Below are 20996 nucleotides of genomic sequence, written 5' to 3'. Positions count from 1 at the left end.
TGTATTATATGATTTATTTATTACATTTTATGTGGCGTGAATAAATAAAAGTATATTTACGGTGGCCCCTACAGACAAAGCATGTACAAACTTCAAAACACGTACAAACTCCGACGCAGGTACAAAACACAACAGAAGTGCTCCAGGATGCTGGGCGCAGTGTTGAGCTTTTGTTACCTAGTGGCTACACAAGCCAGCAAGTACCAACGACCAGATTTGGTGTGTGGTAGTAACAGGTAAATGAACTTTTTTTTTTTTAATTATTTGAATATATATGAATGCCTGTGTATAAATACACAAACAATACACACATGCTTTCAATTGTGTAATTTAAGTGATCTAGGTAGCTGTTTTGGAAGTTCAGTTAACTCTAGGAATGTGTTTTTGAGTTTGTTCGTGCTTTGTCTGTAGGGGCCACCGCATATATTTATATATAAACATATATAAATAAAACCACGTTTTTTTACATTAGTAATTAATTCCTTTTGTGCATAATTGTATATTATTGTTAATAATAAGTTAATTAAAGCAACAAAACAACCTGAAGAGCCGGTTGGGAGCCAAAAGAACCGGAAATCCCATCACTACTTCAAAAGCCTTCTGTTAGGCACATGGCTATTTTGAACGACACATTAGCTGTTAGTGGTGTCTTAGAGTATGTATGCCACAGTTCTATATTGAACCTTAAGTTGTCCCTGATTTGTTCAGAGGTAGTGTGTGATAGAAAATGCGTTCATAGACTGCCTGAATGTGTGTGTGAATGGGTTTATGTACTATAGCTTGTAGCAAAAGCTACTTTCAGTGCTCATTCAAACTAGAAAAGTGCTAAATAATGACAAGTTAATCACAAGTGGTATTGTATTGCACACTGAGTCTGGAATATTTAAAAAAGGATCCCATTTATTTTGGATTTTGTGCACACTGACATGAGTAAGCTGAACATTTACTGAAATTTGTGAATCTAAAGCAAAACTTGTATAGGGCGAGCTTTACTTTAAGAATGATTTTCACTACATAATATAAAAAGCCAAAATTAAAAAGGTGTTTACTGAAGGCTTTTTGCCTGAGAGAAATTTACTTCAACTTGGCTACCCTTGCTCTCAAACCATTCCTTCATTAGCTTTTGCTTTTCTGTAGACAAAGAGAAGGTATCCCAGTGCAAAGAAGATGAGGATGATGGAGAGGAAGAGGATGCCTTTCCAGGGCCCTATGGGCAGGGCCTTCATCACTACAGGATTTTCGGCTGGAACTAGATTGGTCAGGTTTAGCATGTAACCCAAAGCCCAGCCTACAGATGCTCCTCCGGCCTACAGAAACACAAGAAGAGGTGCAGTGATATCACATCATATTGTGGATTCTATCAGTTTCTAAATTCCAGCAAATCATTTCGTTTCACCTCTCACCTTTTTTTCAAAAGAAATAGAAGGAAGGGAAACCTCGTTAAAATGGTAGCCCTGTGTTAAGAGCACCTGGACGAAATTGGAGACGGCGCAGACATTCTTCATGTATTTCTCATCCTGCTTTGTCCTAGTCGTCATCTATAAGTGAAAATACAATGTGTGAGGTTTTGTATTATGTTATTTAAAGCTCATAATCAGAGAGATTTTATCAATCCCAGAGAGAAATTGAGTTGTCAAAGCCGGAAATATACAACAAACATCAAGCACTCATAAAAAACGAGTGTAGAAACAGAGATATTGATAGATATATAATAGATAATATATGTAGATATATGTCGACAGTGACTTTAGAACCTTCAAGTAACATGGTGAAGAATTGGTGGCTTGTTTGCTGGATTTACAAATCAACACGTCTCAAAGTCTTTATGGACAGTACCTCAGAGATGCTCATGCTGCAGACGCGCCGGACAGCCTTTGCGGTTTGATTAGGAGACGTCATATCCATGTTGGTGAGGGTAGAGATGTATTTGTGAGTGAAGTAGAAAGCAGAGAATGCCTGTGGAGAAGAAAGAATAGTGCAATGGATGAAGGTTAAGTATCCCCCTGCTGCTTTGACTGAATTTCTGTTTTTGAAGACAGAATTAAAAATGTGACCTGTAACCACAAAGGAAGCGTCAGTACAATCCATTAGGTCCTGATACAAATGCCTGTAATGCATCCATCTTTAGTGTTTAGGAGTATTTTCAATCATCAATCAATCGATGTATATGTGTGTGTGTGTGTGTGTGTGTGTGTGTGTGTGTGTGTGTAAAGAAGAAAGGATATCAGAAAGCAAAAATTAGTGCTCATTCAGTGAAGAGCATACTGCACTATTATTGACCTGGAACTGAGGAAATACTGACTAGAACACTGGTTTCTACTGCTTTGTCAAGATTAAAAACCTGGCCATTCCCAAAGTCAAGATTGCTGCGGCCCACTTAAAAAACCCCACAAAAATCTCTTAGGCACACTAAATCTCAAGTCTTCCCCCTAATCCAGGAGAAAGTGATGTATTTTCTTGAATAAAATGCATTAAAAAACATAAGGAATACAGGCTGTTGGCTATTAATTGTTAATGCTATCCAGTCATATGCATAAATCAGTATTAAGGCCAACGTGGGACCGAGCCAACCACCAGGGCACAAACTTCAAAACAAGAGCCACATATTTAGGTCAGAGTAATAAGCCATATTGCAAACTAATCACCTCATATTACCAGTTTAATTAATTTCATATAGATAAATACGTTTATTTAAATATTTAATTGTATATGCTTGTGAGTAATTTCAGATTTATCTTCTGTTATCACCTGCAGTACCTTCATCGTCCACCAGTGGGCCCACATGTCACTGGTAAAAGAGGTGTTGTATCTGAACTTTTTTTATTGTCATTGTACAGTTTCTTGCACATCGAAATTAGGTAGCAAGACCACAAAGTGCAAAAGTCTATTTTTAAAAAAGTAAAGAAAGCAATATACAAATAAGAATATATATCTAACTAGTATATAATATTCTCACTCTATATATATACACGGTGTATGAGTCACAGAAGCATTGTGGGTGTGTGTACAAGGGCAGCAATATAATATATAGATAAGGGTGGAAGGGAGGTCACTGGTCATTTAGGATGGGGATGGTAATTGCACATCTGCCAGGATATTGCACAGAGAACAAAATATTGCACAGAAAAAGGGGAAGACCAAAATATTGCACATGGAATAGAGGCAACATAGTCAATAGCAGAGACAGAGTGACTGATATGTAATAAAGTGAATGCCGGATTCCTGTGATTTTATCCAAATGTTTTCTTGAAACTTTCCAGCTCTTTAAGTCTTGTATGCTTGTCTGTATGACTGTTTATGTGCGAGTAAGTCTCTTAGGCAAAAATTGCAGAAAGTGTGCATAAGGGATTCAAAATATCTACCAGAGAGCTCCCATACACGTGACGATTTCGGTGTAGAACATCTGGAAAACTGTTCAAACACCTGTCCAAACTGTGTCCACATAGGAAGCAATTCACTCGTTCCATATCTTTAAAGTTGGTGGCTGTTCGCTAATGAACATTCCAGGGTCTGGTTGCATAGCTGTTTGATGCAATTACTACCACACTACCACTGACTCTCTCCTTCTTTTCTGTCTGTGTCTGTCTGTGGGCATGTTTTCTGTTGACAGTGTGTTCACCATTGAACAGCGTGTATTATCTCTGTCTCTTAACCTCCGATTCAAAGATAGCAATTTTACTTTAACAATCTGTAAATAAACCTGTTGAATGTTTTAACAGTGCTTTGTGAAGGTGTTTGGATGGAGGGTTCCAGGGGATCATTGAGCTTATCCTAGATGAAAAAAGAAAAGAGGCAGGGTACATGCTGGATAGGTTGCCACTCCGTCAGAGAGCAGGGAGGAAGCTATTCAGCATCACATTCATACTAACAGCAGGTTAAGATATCTCGATTAACCTACCATGCATGGGTTTTAACTGATCACTCAGAAAACATGCACACAAAAACCCAGCTGACCTAGAGCTTTTCTATGAATTACGAATGCTAATAATTACAGTAGAATTAGAACGTAAGAACTAGAAAAACTCACTGTAATCACTACAATGAGCAATCCAAGAACAAAGAATTAAAAATGATACCCAAAATTGAGTCTACGTTATGCTTCTATGCTTTTTTGCCTCAATATAGGATATTTTAGACAACATCTAAAAGCCTCTCACCATGAATCTTCCTCTCAAGCTGGGCTGAAAGACTCCATTAAAGGAGCACTTGGAGTATTTGCAATTCTCAAAGGAGAATATCTTCTTTACATTCTTTAAGCAGTTTTGGTAGTCCCCTGTGCCCACAACGTTTACATTCATTTCCAGGTCAATCTTGTCTGGCTTGGAGTCCACAGTACACGGAGAATCAAAGACGTCCTTCCCCAGGATGACAGATTCGTTGAACTGCTTTGGATAGCAGGGGTGGAACACTGTGCTGTTTGGATAGTTATCCTTAAAGTTAGAAGATTAAAATTTTATTAGAAAACATTTTTTTTTATTTTTCTTTACAAAGACCATTTCACTGTTGAAGCAATAAAAGCCATCCATAACACAGACACTGCATTGTTCTAAGGTTCCTTGTAGCAACAACTCTGATTTTCCTAAAACTGGTAAAGACTGGTTATTTAATTTGGTTAACGAGCTAGCAGTTCTCCTGTCCAATCTGTATGGCAAGCTTTCATCTCTCTCTTAGCAAGAATGTAACAATATGATCCCAAAATGTGACAAATGTGAACTTAATCCATTTAGTAAGCTTAATGGAGATGTGTTTCAAACATCCTTATAGCTTAGCAGGACTGCAGCAAGACAATAAAATGTTTACACATGCTGTTTTATATGGTCTTGCTATCGGAACTTCTCAGTTGTTGAGAAGATACAGAATCATTATAACAAACAGGGATTTGGTCGCCATTAACAGTTAGAGTCTTTTAACTTGTTGAACAGTACCTTAATGAGATGAGCCAGCAGTTTCCTTAAATACTGGTCTTGGCCATAACACAGGAAGCTCTGGGTGTATAGTCTGTAGGTTTTTCCAAAAAGCTTCAACTCCATTGTGTTACTTTTATTCTCCACCTTTTCAGAGGTCTCAAAAGTAATCTGAGTAGATGCTCCTCCTAAATCCAAAGCTCCAATTGTGTCTCTGCCTGGATTCATCCAGTGACCTACAAAACCATACTGGGTAATAACAAAGGACACCACAGTGGAATTAGAATCGCTTAGAATCAACCAATAACATTCAATGAAAACGTTTAGGGAAAAATGACCAAAGCACTCGAATGCTCTAAAACTGTAAGAGAAATTTAGATCTAAAATAGCTGTTTGGCTTCACTTGTAAATGGAAAAGAGGCCACACCCCCACCTAAACATGCAACTCATGCATCATAAAATACCTCCATGTAATTTTCAACTGGGACGCTTCCAGCACTTGGCATCTTCATGTACACCAGTCAGTCCATCACATTTCTAACACAGTGCTTAATTAAAAATGTTAACTAGATCCTGAACTCAGTTTTCATTATGTTGTTAATAATACTCACTGTAAGTAAGTTAACAACCACAAACAAGATACTCAGCTAAGTACAAGTAAAATTATTAGTTAATAAGTCAGTTTAACTAATAAATATCTAACTTGGAAAATAGGTGAAGCAATTTACTGAAACATATACAGGTTAAAACAAGCAATTCTAACAGGCTTGATCATGAATACTCAGGATGGCTATCTTTAATCATCAGCCTGAAATCTCTTAGGAGAGCTTTTTTGTAATTTCTGTAAGTAGTCTTCAGGAATAGGACAATAGACAATAAAACAATAAAAGGACAAAAGGACAATATAAAAACTCTTCTTTAGGTGATCGCTGTTATTAGTCCCTTTCTAGAAATTTCAATTTTGATTGCGTACTCCATCAGACCTGTTGCCCCTATTTTTCATTGCAGATCTTGTGCAATGTGACACACCTCATCTTTTTCCCCCGTTACCCTTCTTTAAGAATGGCTTGTAATGGCTTTGTATTTCTTTTTTGCAACTTTAATTTTTATTAGCTTTAGTTATACAGTAAAGAAAATTACAACCAGTCTGGAGTTTACATTTCTTTTTCCACCTTCTATCACATGCAAATCTCTTTTTATGTCGTGTTTTTGGTGCCACTTAAAAATGTTTTCCACTTCCTCCATTGTCTGTCATACTTACACCCCATCAGTCTAATATTGAAAGTAATTTCTGAGATACCTTCTACAATCCTAATCCAATCTTGTTGAGTGGGAGGGTCTGGGTGTAACCAGTTCTTTGTGATTGCTTTCTTTGTTGCGGCTAGGATTATTTTTACTAGATACATGTCCTCCTTTTATACCAGTTCCTTTATGTTTCCAAGGTACATCACTTGACTGGTGTTTGGGAGTGCATAACCCAGAATATTATCCATGGTCATTTTAAGGTCTTCCCAATACTTTTTGATTTTTATGCACTTCCAAAATATATGTGGGTAATCAGCTTCTGTTTCTCCACACAGTCTCCAACATTTATTTATTCATGCTATCTAATCAGCACCTTGACATGCCACACCTGTGAGGTGGGATGGAGAAGTTCTCACTAACACAGATTTAGACAGATTTGTGAACAATATTTGACAGTCATGGGTCATTTGTGTATGTAGAAAACGTTTCAGATCTTTAAGTTCAGCTCATGGAAAATGGGAGAAAAATCAAAAGTTTTTATTTTTGTTCAGTGTATGTACAGATATGGGCTATGTCCAAAACAAATAATAACAGTAACAATAAAAACATCTATGTGATTATAAATTAATATTTTAATCAGAAGCTACTATTTAAGTTTATGTTTAAAGACACTGACCCTTTCAGTTCTAGTCATATCCTAAAAAAACAAAACCTTTCATGTTTCATGAGGTTGTGAGGCAGTGCACTCTGCTATCCAGCTGCCTTGCATGTTAACAGAAAAAGCAGAAATTCATCAAAGAGACAACACTTACCTTGACAAAGTTTTCCAGTAAGTAGTTAACAGTGACCCAGCCAAATACCCCTTCTGCCTGCCCGCTCAGAATTATTGACTCTTTGAATTTGAAAGGGTAGGACTGGAGTTTGTTTTCCACTTCCTTCATTACACGCTGCGACTTTGAGGCATTGGTGATGCTATCAATACATTGGTTAAATGAAGCTTGGTTAAAAGACTTTCTGAATTCATTTCAATACAGATATTAATCACTGATGGAGTTTGTGGTGAATTATTAACCACTACTACTAACCTCAGCAGCCTCATGCCTGCAGTCGCTCCCAAACAGAGTGGAGTTTGATGGTGTCTGAATTTGGGGATATGCGTCAAAGCTTGTTCCAAGCACTTCTCGAGACTCTTTGCTGCTCCACTAGGGTTGTCGGCATAGCTTGATATCCCACCACCTGGACAAGAAGAAAAAGTAACTCTAATTGTTTAAGAACCTGATCTAAGGCTGCACTTTCTTGTCTTGGAGTCATCCACTGGTGTTTCTAAGGAAACATTGATAACAAGGCCAATAAAAGGGGAACAGCTGGTACTTACTAAGTTAGCAAAGAATGTCTGGCGAGGAAGTGGACCACTTAAGTCTTACACAACACATACAATTTGAATATTCTTAACGGCACTGGATATTTTTCTATAGGGTGAAATTGTGGAAGTGAAAGTGAGAGTGTCCTCACCAGTGGAACCTTCTGGGGTTAAATGGTCAGTTCTGGAGGCTTGCAAACATTTTCCACTTAACACCAGCAACATTTCTATAAATAGTTTTGGTATTTCTTAGCAATAATTTGAGAAATATTTGTGATCCGTTACATATTCCATATGTAAGGGTATGACCCCCCCTATGTTGTGGCGACACTCTGGCTAACCCGGCAATGCCCCACAGCTTAAGTATAAAACAGGTGTGCAGATGTGAAACTGGTGATTGAGTTTTGAGTGCCCTCCCTTTGAGCCTCTGGAGAACACTGAGATCAATTGGCTATCACTTAAAAACCTCCCTCCATAAAATCTGCCAAAAGAGTTAGTGAACTCCAGGCACTATCGGTCCACAGTAAGTGTTGCAGGTGATTCCCGGATGGGAAGGGGGTGGAAGCTCCCCTTCCCTCGGTTGTGTGGGCACACTTGGCCCATGGGGTGGCCACCTCTTAGGTCATGTGCGGCAGCAGCATGGTCCTCAGCTACCACCTTTATGCAGTTTTATCGCTTGAACGTGGCAGCCAGCCTGTCTTTTGGGTGCTGGGTGCCCATCAGCAGTAGCCTAGGTCCTTGGTTAGCCTAGCAACTTGAGGGCTGACCATGAGTGGCTGCTCAGTTGCGATCCTTGCGTCTTGCAGGACTCGCTCAGGTAAGTCTTGCATCTGGCAGACTGAAGCCTCTGGCCCCTGGCTCGGCCTTTGCGTCTGGCGTGGCCTTGACTGGGGTGGCATGTATATATGTACATTTGAAAATTGTTCTTTTGGTACACTTTCTGGGTTTTCGGCTGCGCTGTCTCCTTGCGGGGTGTCTTTAAGAGTTACCCCATACATATGGAATGTGTAACGGAGTTACGGAGAGATAGTTTCTCACTCAGTGAACCAAGGTTACAATGTAACCGTACGTATGAGAGAGGCCTGATAGCTGAAGGCTCTGCTGACATTATACTTTTAGAAACTAAAAGTTAGATTTCATTCTGAGCAGTGGCGGTCCTAGCCTGTTTGGCGCCCTGGGCGAACACTCCCTCTAGTGCTAGCATGTGCTCTATTTGGAAGCAGCCGGCCCCCTCCCCTTTCAACGGGTTGTGTGTGAGACTTTAAATCATCAAACTGTAAATTATAAATTGTTATTGATCCCTTTACTCCTGGTCCTAAAGTGTATATTTATTTTCTTACTCTTCTTATATTTATTGTTTGTTTACTTGCACTGCTGTAACTGGAGCCTCGTCGTCTCGTCTCTATATACTGGACTGCATGTTGCGGAGATGACAATAAAGTTTACTTTGACTTCAGCAGTGAGCATGCGCACCGAGGGCTCTCGCGCTCACTTTTCGCGTATAGATTTGAGAAAAACGTCGGTGCAAATTATAAGTCTGTATCATGATGTCTGGTGTTTTGTGTTTTTTGGTTTGTTTTTATTTTGTTTTATTTTGCGAGTTGGTTATTAGACGCTGCTCCAGCCAGCCAGAGAATCCCCCGCCGCCCCGCCCTCTCCTCCCTGTGCAGCAAGCAGCAGGCGCACCTCGCAAACGGAGGGCGCCCTTACTCCCAGCAAATGGGTGATAGAAAACCGATCGGTGCCTGTACCATTCCCAGTATGCGCTGGCATGACGCCGGGGCAACATGAGTACGAGCAACTATTTTTATTTTTATTTTTTGCCGATGCCCGTGATGCCGCTCCCCACCACGATGCTGCCCCGGGCAACCGCCCGTATCAAAAACCGCTTCTGATTCTGAGTATATGCTGTTGCCCACATTTACCACTCAAACCACGAGATAAAGTAATGATTGAGTTCTCTTTTGATCAACTTTGTCTTGAACAATGCAAATGAACTCACCTTTTACATTACACTCATCGTGCTGGGTAACGATGCCGGTATTGTTTTGCTTGTCAGCCGGCCATTTGTAGATATACATGGAGGTGTGGGATGAGCCTGCATCCAGAACGATTCCATACTAAAAGAGACAGATATACAGTATAGTAGGTGACCACAGGCAGAGGTAAGCCTCCCAACTTCATCAGGTATTTGTAAGCTATCTCTGTGACCCTCTAATGACTTAACAATCATCCATCTGCTCTTCCAATATACACATGAACCACAGATATATCACAATTATACATATATCATAAATATATATATAATGCTCTAAAGTTTTAGACCATGACGTTTGTCAATAACAGCTTCTGATGGGATAGAACATATTGCACAGAAAACTGCATAATGCATACGTCCTAAATCTTAATGTGTGTTAAGCGAGGTTGAGATCTGGTGACTGTGAAGGTAACAGCATAATTCACATTATTTATATCCTCATGAAATCACTCAGTAAGCCCTTGTGTCCTGGGAATGGAGGATTTAGCATCTAAAATAGACGAATCTCATTAGGATAAAATATTTGATCAAACAATAAACATGATCACGCAGAATAAATTTGTATTGAACTACAGACACTCTTCCCTGAAGACAAGTGTCTCCTCTCATATCGCCCAACTTTGGTTTGTTATTGGTCAATAACCGTGGTGCAGTGAGTGGATTACACAGTCAAGAAATGTTTTTTTCAGAAATAATCAATTAAGGGAAAAAAACGGAAATACAAGGAAAAATATAAACAGAAAAGGAAAAAAGGAACAAAATAATTACAGTACAAGCACAAAACAATGTAACATTTTAATGTTACACTCGATTAGTACAATTAAATATATTTTTAATTATTATTTAAAAACGTAGCGTTTTCAATGTCACTGGGATGAGTAACAAAACGTTTCTCCCATTGAAGATGCTTCACCTAGATGAACAGACTCAACCTTTGGCATTTACTTACCTGGATGATTGATCGAGCATCAAGACAGTTTATATCTATCTTTGTTTTTTTTTTTTTTTTACAAACATTTTGTTGTTGTTGTTTTTTGTTTTGTTTATAGAGTTGGGTCAATTGGAAACACTAAATTGCCCGTCGGATGGATGGATGGATTTTTTGTTGACCTTTTCTTAAATATTTCTTTATCTTTAGTGTGTAATTTTTTATTAGCATTATTTGTAGATATATAACAGCATAAATATGACTTATTACATGTCATTTAAAATTGTGGTCATTTCTAATTGAAACGATACATTGTTGTCTCATGAAGAGCAATTCTCCTTGAGGTGTCTAATTTTTCAGTTGTGCAGTAGCTTAAGAATTAGTGGCCTAATGCGTGTATGGTCTGTATTCTCAACGTCTGCAAGCATAGCCATTTCACACTTTGGAGAGGCAAAGCATGAATTGTGGTAGCTCATGAGGTGGAGCAGGTGCTTGTGTGAATGGGTAAATGAGGCAAGTTGTGTTAAGTGTTTTGAAAGCTCAGAGTAGAAAAGCACTGTAAGACCCAGTCCATTTCTTATTTACACAGTGGACCGGTGTGTCTGTTGCATGCTTTGCATGATATTGAGCTGATACTGCTGCAAATTGCAACTTTTTTGTACACTAACCTACTCATTTTGATAGTTGCAACCACTCCAATGTGCGAAGGTGGTATTATTTTCCACTTACTGAACTTTAAGTGAGGTCTTGACAGGATGTGGTTAAAACCTATAACATAGCAAGTTTGCAACAGTCGCTATTTTTGTGCAGATTTACTGCTTCTTTTTTAACGATACATCTTAGGTTTCTTCTCATGTATGTGTACTCTTTGAAGTGACCAAATCAAAGCAGACTTGTTTCATGAGACTTATTTCTAAATACCTATTCTGTGGTGCCCTTTAAAAGATTTCAAATTGTCTGTGAGATGAACAAAATGAAAAGCCCACAAGCAATTAGCACAGAATAACTATCAAATAAAACAAACTACTTATTTTATGTCACACTCTTTGTCTTGACTCGTTCAGGGTATTCTGTGTCACTTCCTCTTGCAAACCATTGTCAGGAAATGCATTCAGAGCTGGATGTGAAATTACGAGCATTTAGCTCAGATGTAGACAAGCACTGAGCAGTTTCAAATGAGCTCATTTTTCACTGTGCAAAGACTCGCTCCCTGTCAGTATACCAACACACATCCCACAAACATCTAGCAGTTTCAATACCTTTTGGCCTAGTTTGGCCTATCATACAAAGCTGTTGCTCTAAGAACTACAGTTGACAACACATACAAGCTAAAGTAAATTTTTGAAAGGTATCAAAAGCAGAGACAGGCTTTTAGGATCCTAATTTTTTTCTACACATAGTGTAAACTCCGTGGTATAATTTACATAAAGTATTAAAATAAAGATCTTCTGTATTTCCTTACTTGGACTGATACATGATGATGGCAGAAAACGTAGTATGGGATGAACTGTGCATGTTTAGATTTCTTGTACTTTCAGTCACACCTTTGTGCAGAGCCTTCTAAAATGAAAATCTGACATTTTTCAAACTAATATTAAAATCTGGCTTAGCTGTGTACCCAAATTTAACTTCTAATGTGCATTTCTGATGCACACATTACCAAAATCCTGACCTAGATTTGAAACGGTGTTCTGCGCCTCTATGAATATATGCGTCTACAATAATATTTACCATGTTTTCTGGAGGCAGCGCCATCTCTTTAGCTGGAAGGACCAGCAACAGAATCCCCACAACTGCCACGACGATTAGCACAACCGCCGGTACGGTTTGGGAGCACCGGAGACCCATGCTGAACGCTGCTGCTTATGTTTGCCGCCAATAGTTCCGCGTAAAGGCGCATTAAATAACCATGGCTTTCGCGTGAGCTCCTGGCGTGTTACGCGCATGTTACGGAGTCCCGCTTCCTCTAACTTGTGCCCACACGGGCACTCAGACGTGGTTGAAACACTGTGTATAGAATATGAGCTTCATTCATGGGAAGCACAAGACAAATGCTTCATAGGGGAGTTTACAGACTTATCCCGGGCGCTCGAGCACCCCCAAATTTTACATATAGCCCATTTTAGTATTATTTTCTGAATTTGTCTTCAAATTTAATATTTCTGTAACTTTTCTGTTGATAGAATGAAAACAGGTGTTATGTCCAGTGTTGTTGATGTCCTCAGGTTACGGTCTCACACACACAGGCTGGTTTCTCATTAATAATTAGACTTTGTTGCTGCAGCAGAGAACAGATGCAGAGATGTGATGCAGTTTCAAACACACTTTAACTTGAATAAAGCACATGTTCAAACTATTCTGATAATGTTGCTGTGACTTATGGTGTGTGCTTATTTTATTTGTTCTCTATATGTCGTCAGAAACATTAGGCAGTGTAGCTTAAATCACCAGAGATTATTAGCTAACTTTAACCTACTGATCCATACTCTGCTCGGATATCGAGAGTTTCCAGCCATGGAACTGATGTACTTAATTATTTTAGTTTGTTAAGTATATTCAGTGTTTGTTTACAGTACAGCTCCAGATCCGGGTGACAGCAGGTCAACTTATGTCACCTGCCCATGTGCAACTGCAGCCTGTTTTCAGTTTACATCACAGAAATTTGTCTCCTTCAGAAATTCTCTGATGACACAGCCATTATTGGAAGTGTGGATTGGTTGCTTTGTGAGGTGGTTTGAGGTGAACCACCTGCAGCTAAATGTGGCCAAAACAAAGGAGCTGGTGGAAATCTGTCAGCACGAGTCTTCAGGCTTAAACTATAATAAATAAATGTGAAAAACACAGAACAGGGAGCAGCTATCCAAGACACTTATGGATGCATGAACTGGGATGTGAAATTCCCGTCCCTTGGAGAAACTTCAGAGAGCCAGCAACTAGAAAAGAGTAGCTAGTTTCAAGGATAATTTGACTGAACTATTGCCGGTCACTCGTATACATTTACTGTATAATATAAAATATATAAACTAAATCTCTTTGAAACTTAAAGAATCTAATCTTTTGATTTCTTTTTTTTCATCAGAGCTGTGTGTTATGACTCTAGTTTGTATCCTAACAAAGGTGTGTAGCTCCCTCTGGTGGATGTTGTGGAGTATTGTGTTGTCTTTGCTCCAAAGGTTTTTATACAGTTCTGGTGTTCCCTGTCACTGTGGGCTTGACAGCACAGCAGTACACAGCAGAGTCATTAAATTCAGAGCTCTCCAGATCTACACCTTTCTTAGTTTGGTCAATGTGAGCCGAGAAACCCGACACAGTTTGATGAACTGATCCTCCCTCCATGATGTAGAGCAGGAACGCAGGTCTGGATCTCTGGTATTGTCGGTACCACTGGATGTTGTTGATAAGACCATCATATATACAGGTCAGGTTGATGGTTCCTCCTTCTGCAACAGCTTCATGAAATAGAAAAGCAATAACTAAATGGGGAAAGAATGACATAAACAGAGGAATTGACACAAAAGCATGAGAAAAGTTAAACTGAGGGAAAAACTAAGCTCAAACAGTCTTGATGCATGCTCAGTTATGCAGGTAAGGAAATCCCAAAAGGTTCATTCTGTGGAAAAGCAGCGCAAAAACGTTTCATCAAAGACCCAAGATCATGATGGGCTTAAATGTCAGGTAATGTAAAAGTGTAACTGATTTGATCAGGCCCATTGGAAGATAAATAGGGAGAACTTAACTCTTGACATCCACCAGAGGGAGGCACAGTCTAATACCTGAAAGGCACCTTTGATGAGACTTCTTATAGCATTTAGTGTGATTCGACTTATGTGCAGGAATTTCTTTAGATACAGATTCCAGAATATTACAACTCTTCCGTTAGTTAATCAGTTTCAAGGGCTCATGGTAATATGAGAAAAACCATACATGTATACTTAAGTATGAGTTGTAGTTGCATGATATGCAATAGTGCGTTTATTGATAGTTGGTGACCTTTTCATGAGTCACCTGACAACATTTAGTTTCACTGACAGTAACAACAACAATAAACATTTAAAATACCATCACACAACATACAATACACTTGATAATATGTCAACATTCCCGGGAAAATATCTTGGCAACACCTTGGCATCATTTATAATTGTAAAATGTTTTTCAGAATTAATTTAAGACATCTTTAAGGAGCCTTTCCTCAGCTGCTCAAGAAGTAGATTTAAGCAAATTAAAGCTGGACTGTCACATCTACCAAATGTGTCTGTACTGAACTGTAGATGACACGGCAGTTTGTTTTGTCTCTGTGGTTGGTAGGGGTGTGTGTGGTAGTGGTGGGGATGATTACATGAACAGAACTTCAAGGGGTGACACAAATGGCCATGAGGTGAAGAGGTCAGCAACATAATTCTGAAATGCACAGATAAATCAGAAGTGTCCAGGCACGGCGTCCAACCAGCCACCTGATGTTTCCTTTCCAAACACCCACTCCTCCCCCAACAGAGCTGCTACACTGTAAAAAACGTACTGCTTCAAGGCTGCACACATGACTGCCACATGCAAGAGCAGCGGAAGAAGAAATTCTTCTAGTATTCAGGAATAAACCCCCCCCCCCCACACACACACACAAAAACAAGCCTTAATTTTGCTGCAAGCTTCTTCCTCTGTTATCTTTTGTTGTTATTGGTGGTTTAATTGTATATTTCCTGACCTGTGCTAATCATATGGTTTTTGTTTCAGTAGTGCTCACCTGCAGCTCTTACTTGTAACTACAGCTGCAGCTGTTGCGCTACTGCTGCAGGTGAGAGGTGGTGATTGCAAACATCCATCAAACTTCTCAAGAATGAAGTCGTCGGTTCTTACGAGGGACATTTTAGCTGTCTCAGAGAAAATTTAATTACAGCTTTTGTGTCATTTAAACTGTGTTAAACCATTTAGTGACATAAATGAAAAGACTATTTTTGTTCACTATAGTAACTAAAAGTATATTTAAGCATACATAAACAAATATGTACCCTATGTCCTCTGTAATGGGCGAGTCAACCAGATCAAATCTTTGCACAGACATCACGACACATACAGCAATTATTAACATCTATATGTAATTTAAAAACATTTATTACAAAGAGCAATTCTTCTGTTTTTCTTATCACCCCACTAGAACTGTGATGTTACATTATGTTCAGTTTGCATCATCTGTGTGTAAATTAAAAGTCATCAAAGTTTGTATACGTTCTGTTGCTTTGGTCCTGAGGCAAACAGGACACATGAAATAGGCTGACAAGTTCCACATGAGCAGTTTGGTTCATCCACACTGTGAACAGTAACTTAAATAAATGACTAAATAAACAGAAGTGAAGCTAGACAAACAGATGATGACCTTTGACTTCTTTGTTTCTCTGATACAGAGACTACTCTTATTGTCTACAGTGCCAATAAGAAGTATTTTTCCCCTTCCCGATTTATGTTTTTTTGCATATTTGTCATACTTACTTATACCTCCGTCCTCCGATGTGGAAAAGTAATTGCCTCCTTTGTGGGTTTTCTTTTTTTTTTGGTCCGCAGCGGTTTTCACCTTGGAACCCTCCCATGGATGCTACTTTTGCCCACTCTTTTTCTTACTGTTGAACACTGACCTTAACTGAGGTAAGTGTGGCCTGCAGTTCTTTAAATTTTGTTCTTTTGTGGCCTCCTGGAGGAGTTATTGACACACATTTGAAGTAGGTTTTCTCCATTTGTGGATAATGTCTTTCATCATGGTTCACTGGAGTCTTAGAAACAGCATCATGCCAGATGTCACTGACTTAGTTTCTCATCTAGTCGTGAATTTCTTCAGATCGTAGCATGAAGTGTTGCTTATTCATCATTTAGCGTACTTCACTCAGACAAGTTTTCTTTAAATGCTTTCTTGATTCAACAGGTCTGGTAAAATCTGCATTTTGTATTTACTCCTGTTATTGTGAAATATGTTTTCACAGCACTGTAACTATGACAACACTGACAGTATCTATCAATGAAGAGTTGCTTTTAATAGATTTAATCAACTTCCTTTCATTATCTACATTAGCAGCTTTCCCAAATCCCTCCTGTAACCCAACAGAACACTTCAGAATATATTTAACTAGTGTTTAATTCCTGTGAATTGATCATTTAATGCAAGCCACTGACAGTTCCTGACAACTGATCATTTACCGTCCAAGCTTAAATTGAATACATTTCAGAAGCTCGGCTCGATGGAAGTGACTCTAAAGATGAAAATGGACTGCATCTATGGTATTACTATGTTAGATAGGCGAACACGCTTTCTGTGCATCTTGTCAAAAGTAATTCAGCTGAGCTCTAAAGACTACATAGCTTCAGACTCAACATCTTTTGCAGTGTATCAAAGGTCCTGAGAACTATCGTAGGCTGTCCTGCATACTGCAGGGCCAGGGCACACAAAGGGCATTCACACCTTGTTAAGTTTTACAACTTGTGCATTTGTTGGTCCCAGGATCTATTGCCCCTATGACTTGGTGTCTGCCTGAAGTGACCTTCTATGTCAACCTAGGTGATGGAGAAATTTAGGGTCTTCTCTAATCAGTGTGAACACACCTTTGGGTTTATATGGCTTGTTGGAAAACACTCTACAAACTAGGCTTAGTGAGACTGTCCTTCGAGACAAGCCAGTCTATCATGAGTTCAAAACATTCTTGTACATCGAAATGCATAACCTCGATTGGCAAAATGTCAGAAGTAAAAATGAAAATAAAAATAGGACACAATTATCTTCATTTAACTGATAAAATTTTTTTTTAAATCAGCTCATATCAAATAATATGATAAATGGTTGTGATTTCCAGGACCTCAAGGCACACAGTATGGACAAAAAAAACATTCACCAAGATAAAGCCAAGTTACCTGCAGCACATATTCCATTGCTGCTGTATTGCTGCTTATCACCTTTTGAAAACAGTGAAGATCCGTGTTGTTCTCAGATGAGATGAGAAGACAGATGTCTCAGACCCTTTTCGATATAAATGTAAACATAGTGCTTGCTTTCTGTTTCTTTAAATCCGTTACTTTCTTACATTTGTTTGTTTTTACAGTGTCACAACATTTTGTGAAAAAGCAATGAATACAATCTTAACATTGCACATTAAATGACCAAACCCCACAGAAATCCTGGTCTACCCGTTAAAGTGTGTGCTGTGATAGAAGCAAAATGATGCTCTCTTAGATATTCCTACTGCGATCTGTTCTCAACTACAGTAACTGCTGCTAAAATTACAGAACAATCCTCTAATCCCAGTTCAACTAACTGGTTATTATTATTAAACATTGGGCACAAATTGTATGAACCCTGAATTTGTGTTTGTGTGTGTAGGAATTCTTTGTCACATTTAGATATTCGTGGTTTTTACAGGCGTGTTCCTCGTGTGTTTTCTTCTTGTGCAGCGCTCCAAGGACTTTGTTGTCGTTGTAGCTTGCATGGATTGCTTCACTCTTGCTTTGAGAATTTTTTCGCTTCTTACCTGTGCATGACAGACTGCTGTAAACTGCATGAAGGAATGCCTATTGAGGTGATTAAAGAGCAGAACGCAGGTGATATTTAAGAGTGGGGGTTTGGGAGGGGATGTGGTATGTGAGGATGGACTTCTTGAAACAGAGGGAAAAGAGGGGTGGAGGGGTGAAATCTCAGCCATGTTAGGAGGTGAAAGTATGAGGCTCAAACCACTGTAATTCTACAGCTTAGTTCCATCCTTTCACATGCACGGCCTACTGTTATTTGTGTTAGTCATCACTCACAAATACTACAGTCAGGAAGAGTATCCTGGACAATCTGGCCTCTGTGAAAAAGCAAGTGCGTTGAGAAGAGCTGCAGTGAAGGATTCAGAGGCGAGTCTGTTGAGGATCAGGATCTCTACCTTGTTCACCTGAAGAAGAAAAAAGTCAAAGATGAAAAAACCTACTATAATACTGATTTTTTTCATGTTCTCAGACTTTTGAGGGTGGGTAGGGATAAGAGGTAGACTGGAGGCACCTGAAACAGTGTTGTACCCACCTTTTCAATATGAATGACTTCTCTTGTCAGGACTGAATGTGGGATTAAATCTTTTGAGCATACCCACTTTGCAGAAGCTGGATGTGAAATAAAGGCAGCTATTGTGTGACACTGGCTCTCCCCCAGGGCTCTCACAGCTCCCCATCCTTCCCAGCCTCACCTCACATACTGAACCGGCAATTAGACGGTCAAATCAAAACCCTGGCACTCAGGGCTAATTGTTTCTAACATGCCTTTGTAAAGTGTCATGTTGTTTCCCATTCAAGACAGCTTCCCTGCCTCCTTGTGTGTCAGATAGGGGAGGGCAATGCTCCAGCCGGGAGATAAGCCGCAGGCTTTTTTTAATGCCCCAAAATAGACTTAATTTTTACCCTCCTTTCACGGTTCAGGTGCACTTGAGCATTGAGATGGTCAGAATTTGCAGTGGGTGGGTTAGTCTGATGGATACAGTACCCTGCAGGACATCAATTATTGGTAGCTTCTGGAATGTCTTTAAAAGAGAGCATGTGTGAGGGTCCAGCATTTTTCTTCTATTCTGCAATTTTTTTGAGAGTGAGGGCTAAAACGACTATCAGGACATGAAATGCATTACTTTTGAAAGTGTAGCTGTTAGATCTAATCGTAGAGCAGCTTCATTCACTTTGGCTTTGTTCTTACAGGTGTTGGGGTTTTCTACACTCAAAAGCCGCTGCTATGGCATGTAATGTTAAGCACCATAAAAGGTATTTATTGGAACTGGAAATACATTCAGATTTCTAATGAGAATTTTAGCCACTTGGGGGCAGCAGCCAACACACGCATATAACACTGTCGCTTTGTTTTAGGATAAAAATGCTTGCAAATATTTGTCTGCTAGTGTCTAGCAGCAGTCAGCAGGCTGAAAACTGAAACCAACACAGTGATCCAGGAGGTAGAGCTGGACCAGTTAGAAGGTCGGTGGTCGACTCAGCCACCTGAGATGACCAATAGGTAGCTCAGGTGGTAGAGCAGGTCACCTACTATCTGGAAGTTTGGTGGTTTGGTCCCAGCCTGCAATGAATGCATTTAAAACAGCATAAGAAAAAGGTGCTTGTTTGAATGAGGCAAGTTTAAAGTGCTTTGAGTGCTCAGAGTCGTAAAGTGCAATGCAAGAACCAGTCCATCTACCACTCCCCAGTGATTTTAGTCTTGGGCAAGATACCGAACCCCAACTTGTACCCACACACAAAGTATTACTGTGTGCATTGAACAAAAGCAGAGGACTTTGCTTTGACATTACTTGAAAAAACTAATCGGATTACAGTAACGCGTTACTTCCATCTCTGCTGTCTACAAAGCTGGGTTAAAGACAGGAATGTACAATCGTGTTGGTTTTTATTCAGATCAGAGATTCCCAGATTATACAGATCACACTGCCACTGCTGTAGTTCAAAGTTTGTCGAACCTCCCAGCCCCCCACTGCGGCCCTAAGCAGCTGTCTGCTTTACCTGGTAGCAAGCAGCGCTCGACATGGATGAATGGTCGACAAGTGGGCTAGCACAGAGAAGGGAGGGACAGTGGAGTTCACAAGGAAGAGGAGAAGCATAAAAGAAACATCAAAGGTAAAGAAATAAAGATGAAAAGTGCAGATAGCAGCTTCATTGTTTTTCACACTCATTTTTATTTCCACTCTTTGTGTGTTATAACGTTGCTCTTCTCGACAGTTGGCCGAGAAGACCAACAAAAGAACAAGCAAGAGTAGCCCATAGTCATAGTAGACGGACTGTCTGCAGTTCCCGATGGTCTGTCCTCACACTGCAAATGGAGAATGATGCTCAGGCCTTCAGGATGCTGGGCGACTTCCCATGATGCACCAGGAACTTCTCCTTCACTCCCCTCTCTCCCCTATGTGTGTAAATGTTACTATTACATGTGTGTATTCACTGACACAGATGTGAAAATGTGCTACAAAAATGAAATTAAACTAAATTACACAACGAAACTTCTTTTGACAGCCAGAGAATCGGCTGGCCATTAGACCTCAAACATTTGCACAATGTTTTCCCTTTTAAAGAAGCACCACAGGAGAAAAAACTTTTTGATATTATCAGTTGATAATCACGCAAATATTTCACAAAGTAGGAGTGGTGAGCCACAGCTGCCAATATAAAAAATACACAAAAAACGAAACAATAGATTTACAGAAACAGGCAAATAAGTGGCTTAATGAGTGTGGCCCGTGTGCTGCTTCTCATCTTTGTTCAAATAATAAAAGGCAATAAACCTCTTGAACATTTTACTGCTATGCTTTCAGGTAGAATGAAAGCTTACACTCTCTTTCCCAACAGCCATGAGAGATTAGAAGTCATGCTTGCACATCTTCTTCTTTGGTGTAAAAGAAAAACATTGTGAGGAGTGGGTGTCTAACTCTTTTTGTCTTTGACTGACCTTCTGTCTGCACCTAACCAGCCCCGAGAGCAGGGAGCTGCTTCTGTTTTAATTGGAGTGTGACTGGAAATATACAGGGA

General features: G+C 39.5%; 1 protein-coding gene across 1 annotated transcript; it reads right to left on the bottom strand.

Moving 5' to 3' along the window:
* Positions 1 to 493: 493 nt before the first annotated feature.
* On the bottom strand, positions 494 to 12467 carry LOC308404645 (ectonucleoside triphosphate diphosphohydrolase 2-like). Its single transcript, XM_080894797.1, has 9 exons — positions 12207 to 12467; positions 9512 to 9629; positions 7235 to 7385; positions 6962 to 7121; positions 4926 to 5153; positions 4158 to 4430; positions 1837 to 1956; positions 1404 to 1538; positions 494 to 1307 (listed from the first exon to the last, which is right to left on the bottom strand). Exons 1-9 carry the CDS (start codon positions 12321 to 12323, stop codon positions 1101 to 1103), a joined length of 1509 nt encoding a protein of 502 aa, XP_080750923.1. The 5' UTR covers positions 12324 to 12467; the 3' UTR covers positions 494 to 1100.
* Positions 12468 to 20996: the final 8529 nt, after the last annotated feature.

This window comes from Rhamphochromis sp. 'chilingali', assembly GCF_963969265.1.
Source record: "Rhamphochromis sp. 'chilingali' genome assembly, chromosome: 10".
In the NCBI taxonomy this organism is placed as follows: Eukaryota; Metazoa; Chordata; class Actinopteri; order Cichliformes; family Cichlidae; genus Rhamphochromis; species Rhamphochromis sp. 'chilingali'.
The sequence above is the reverse complement of the archived record's forward strand: the minus strand, read 5'-3'. Positions and strand labels throughout refer to the sequence as shown.

What these genes read in the sequence shown, in the direction of transcription:
- LOC308404645 (XM_080894797.1), bottom strand. Translation starts at nt 12,323, where the DNA reads ATGGGTCTCCGGTGCTCCCAAACCGTACCGGCGGTTGTGCTAATCGTC. An exon ending in GCTTGAGAGGAAGATTCATG is followed by an intron (nt 1,957 to 4,157) that starts GTGAGAGGCTTT and finishes TCTTCTCCACAG; the next exon opens with GCATTCTCTGCTTTCTACTT. An exon ending in CTATTTCTTTTGAAAAAAAG is followed by an intron (nt 1,308 to 1,403) that starts GTGAGAGGTGAA and finishes GTGTTTCTGTAG; the next exon opens with GCCGGAGGAGCATCTGTAGG.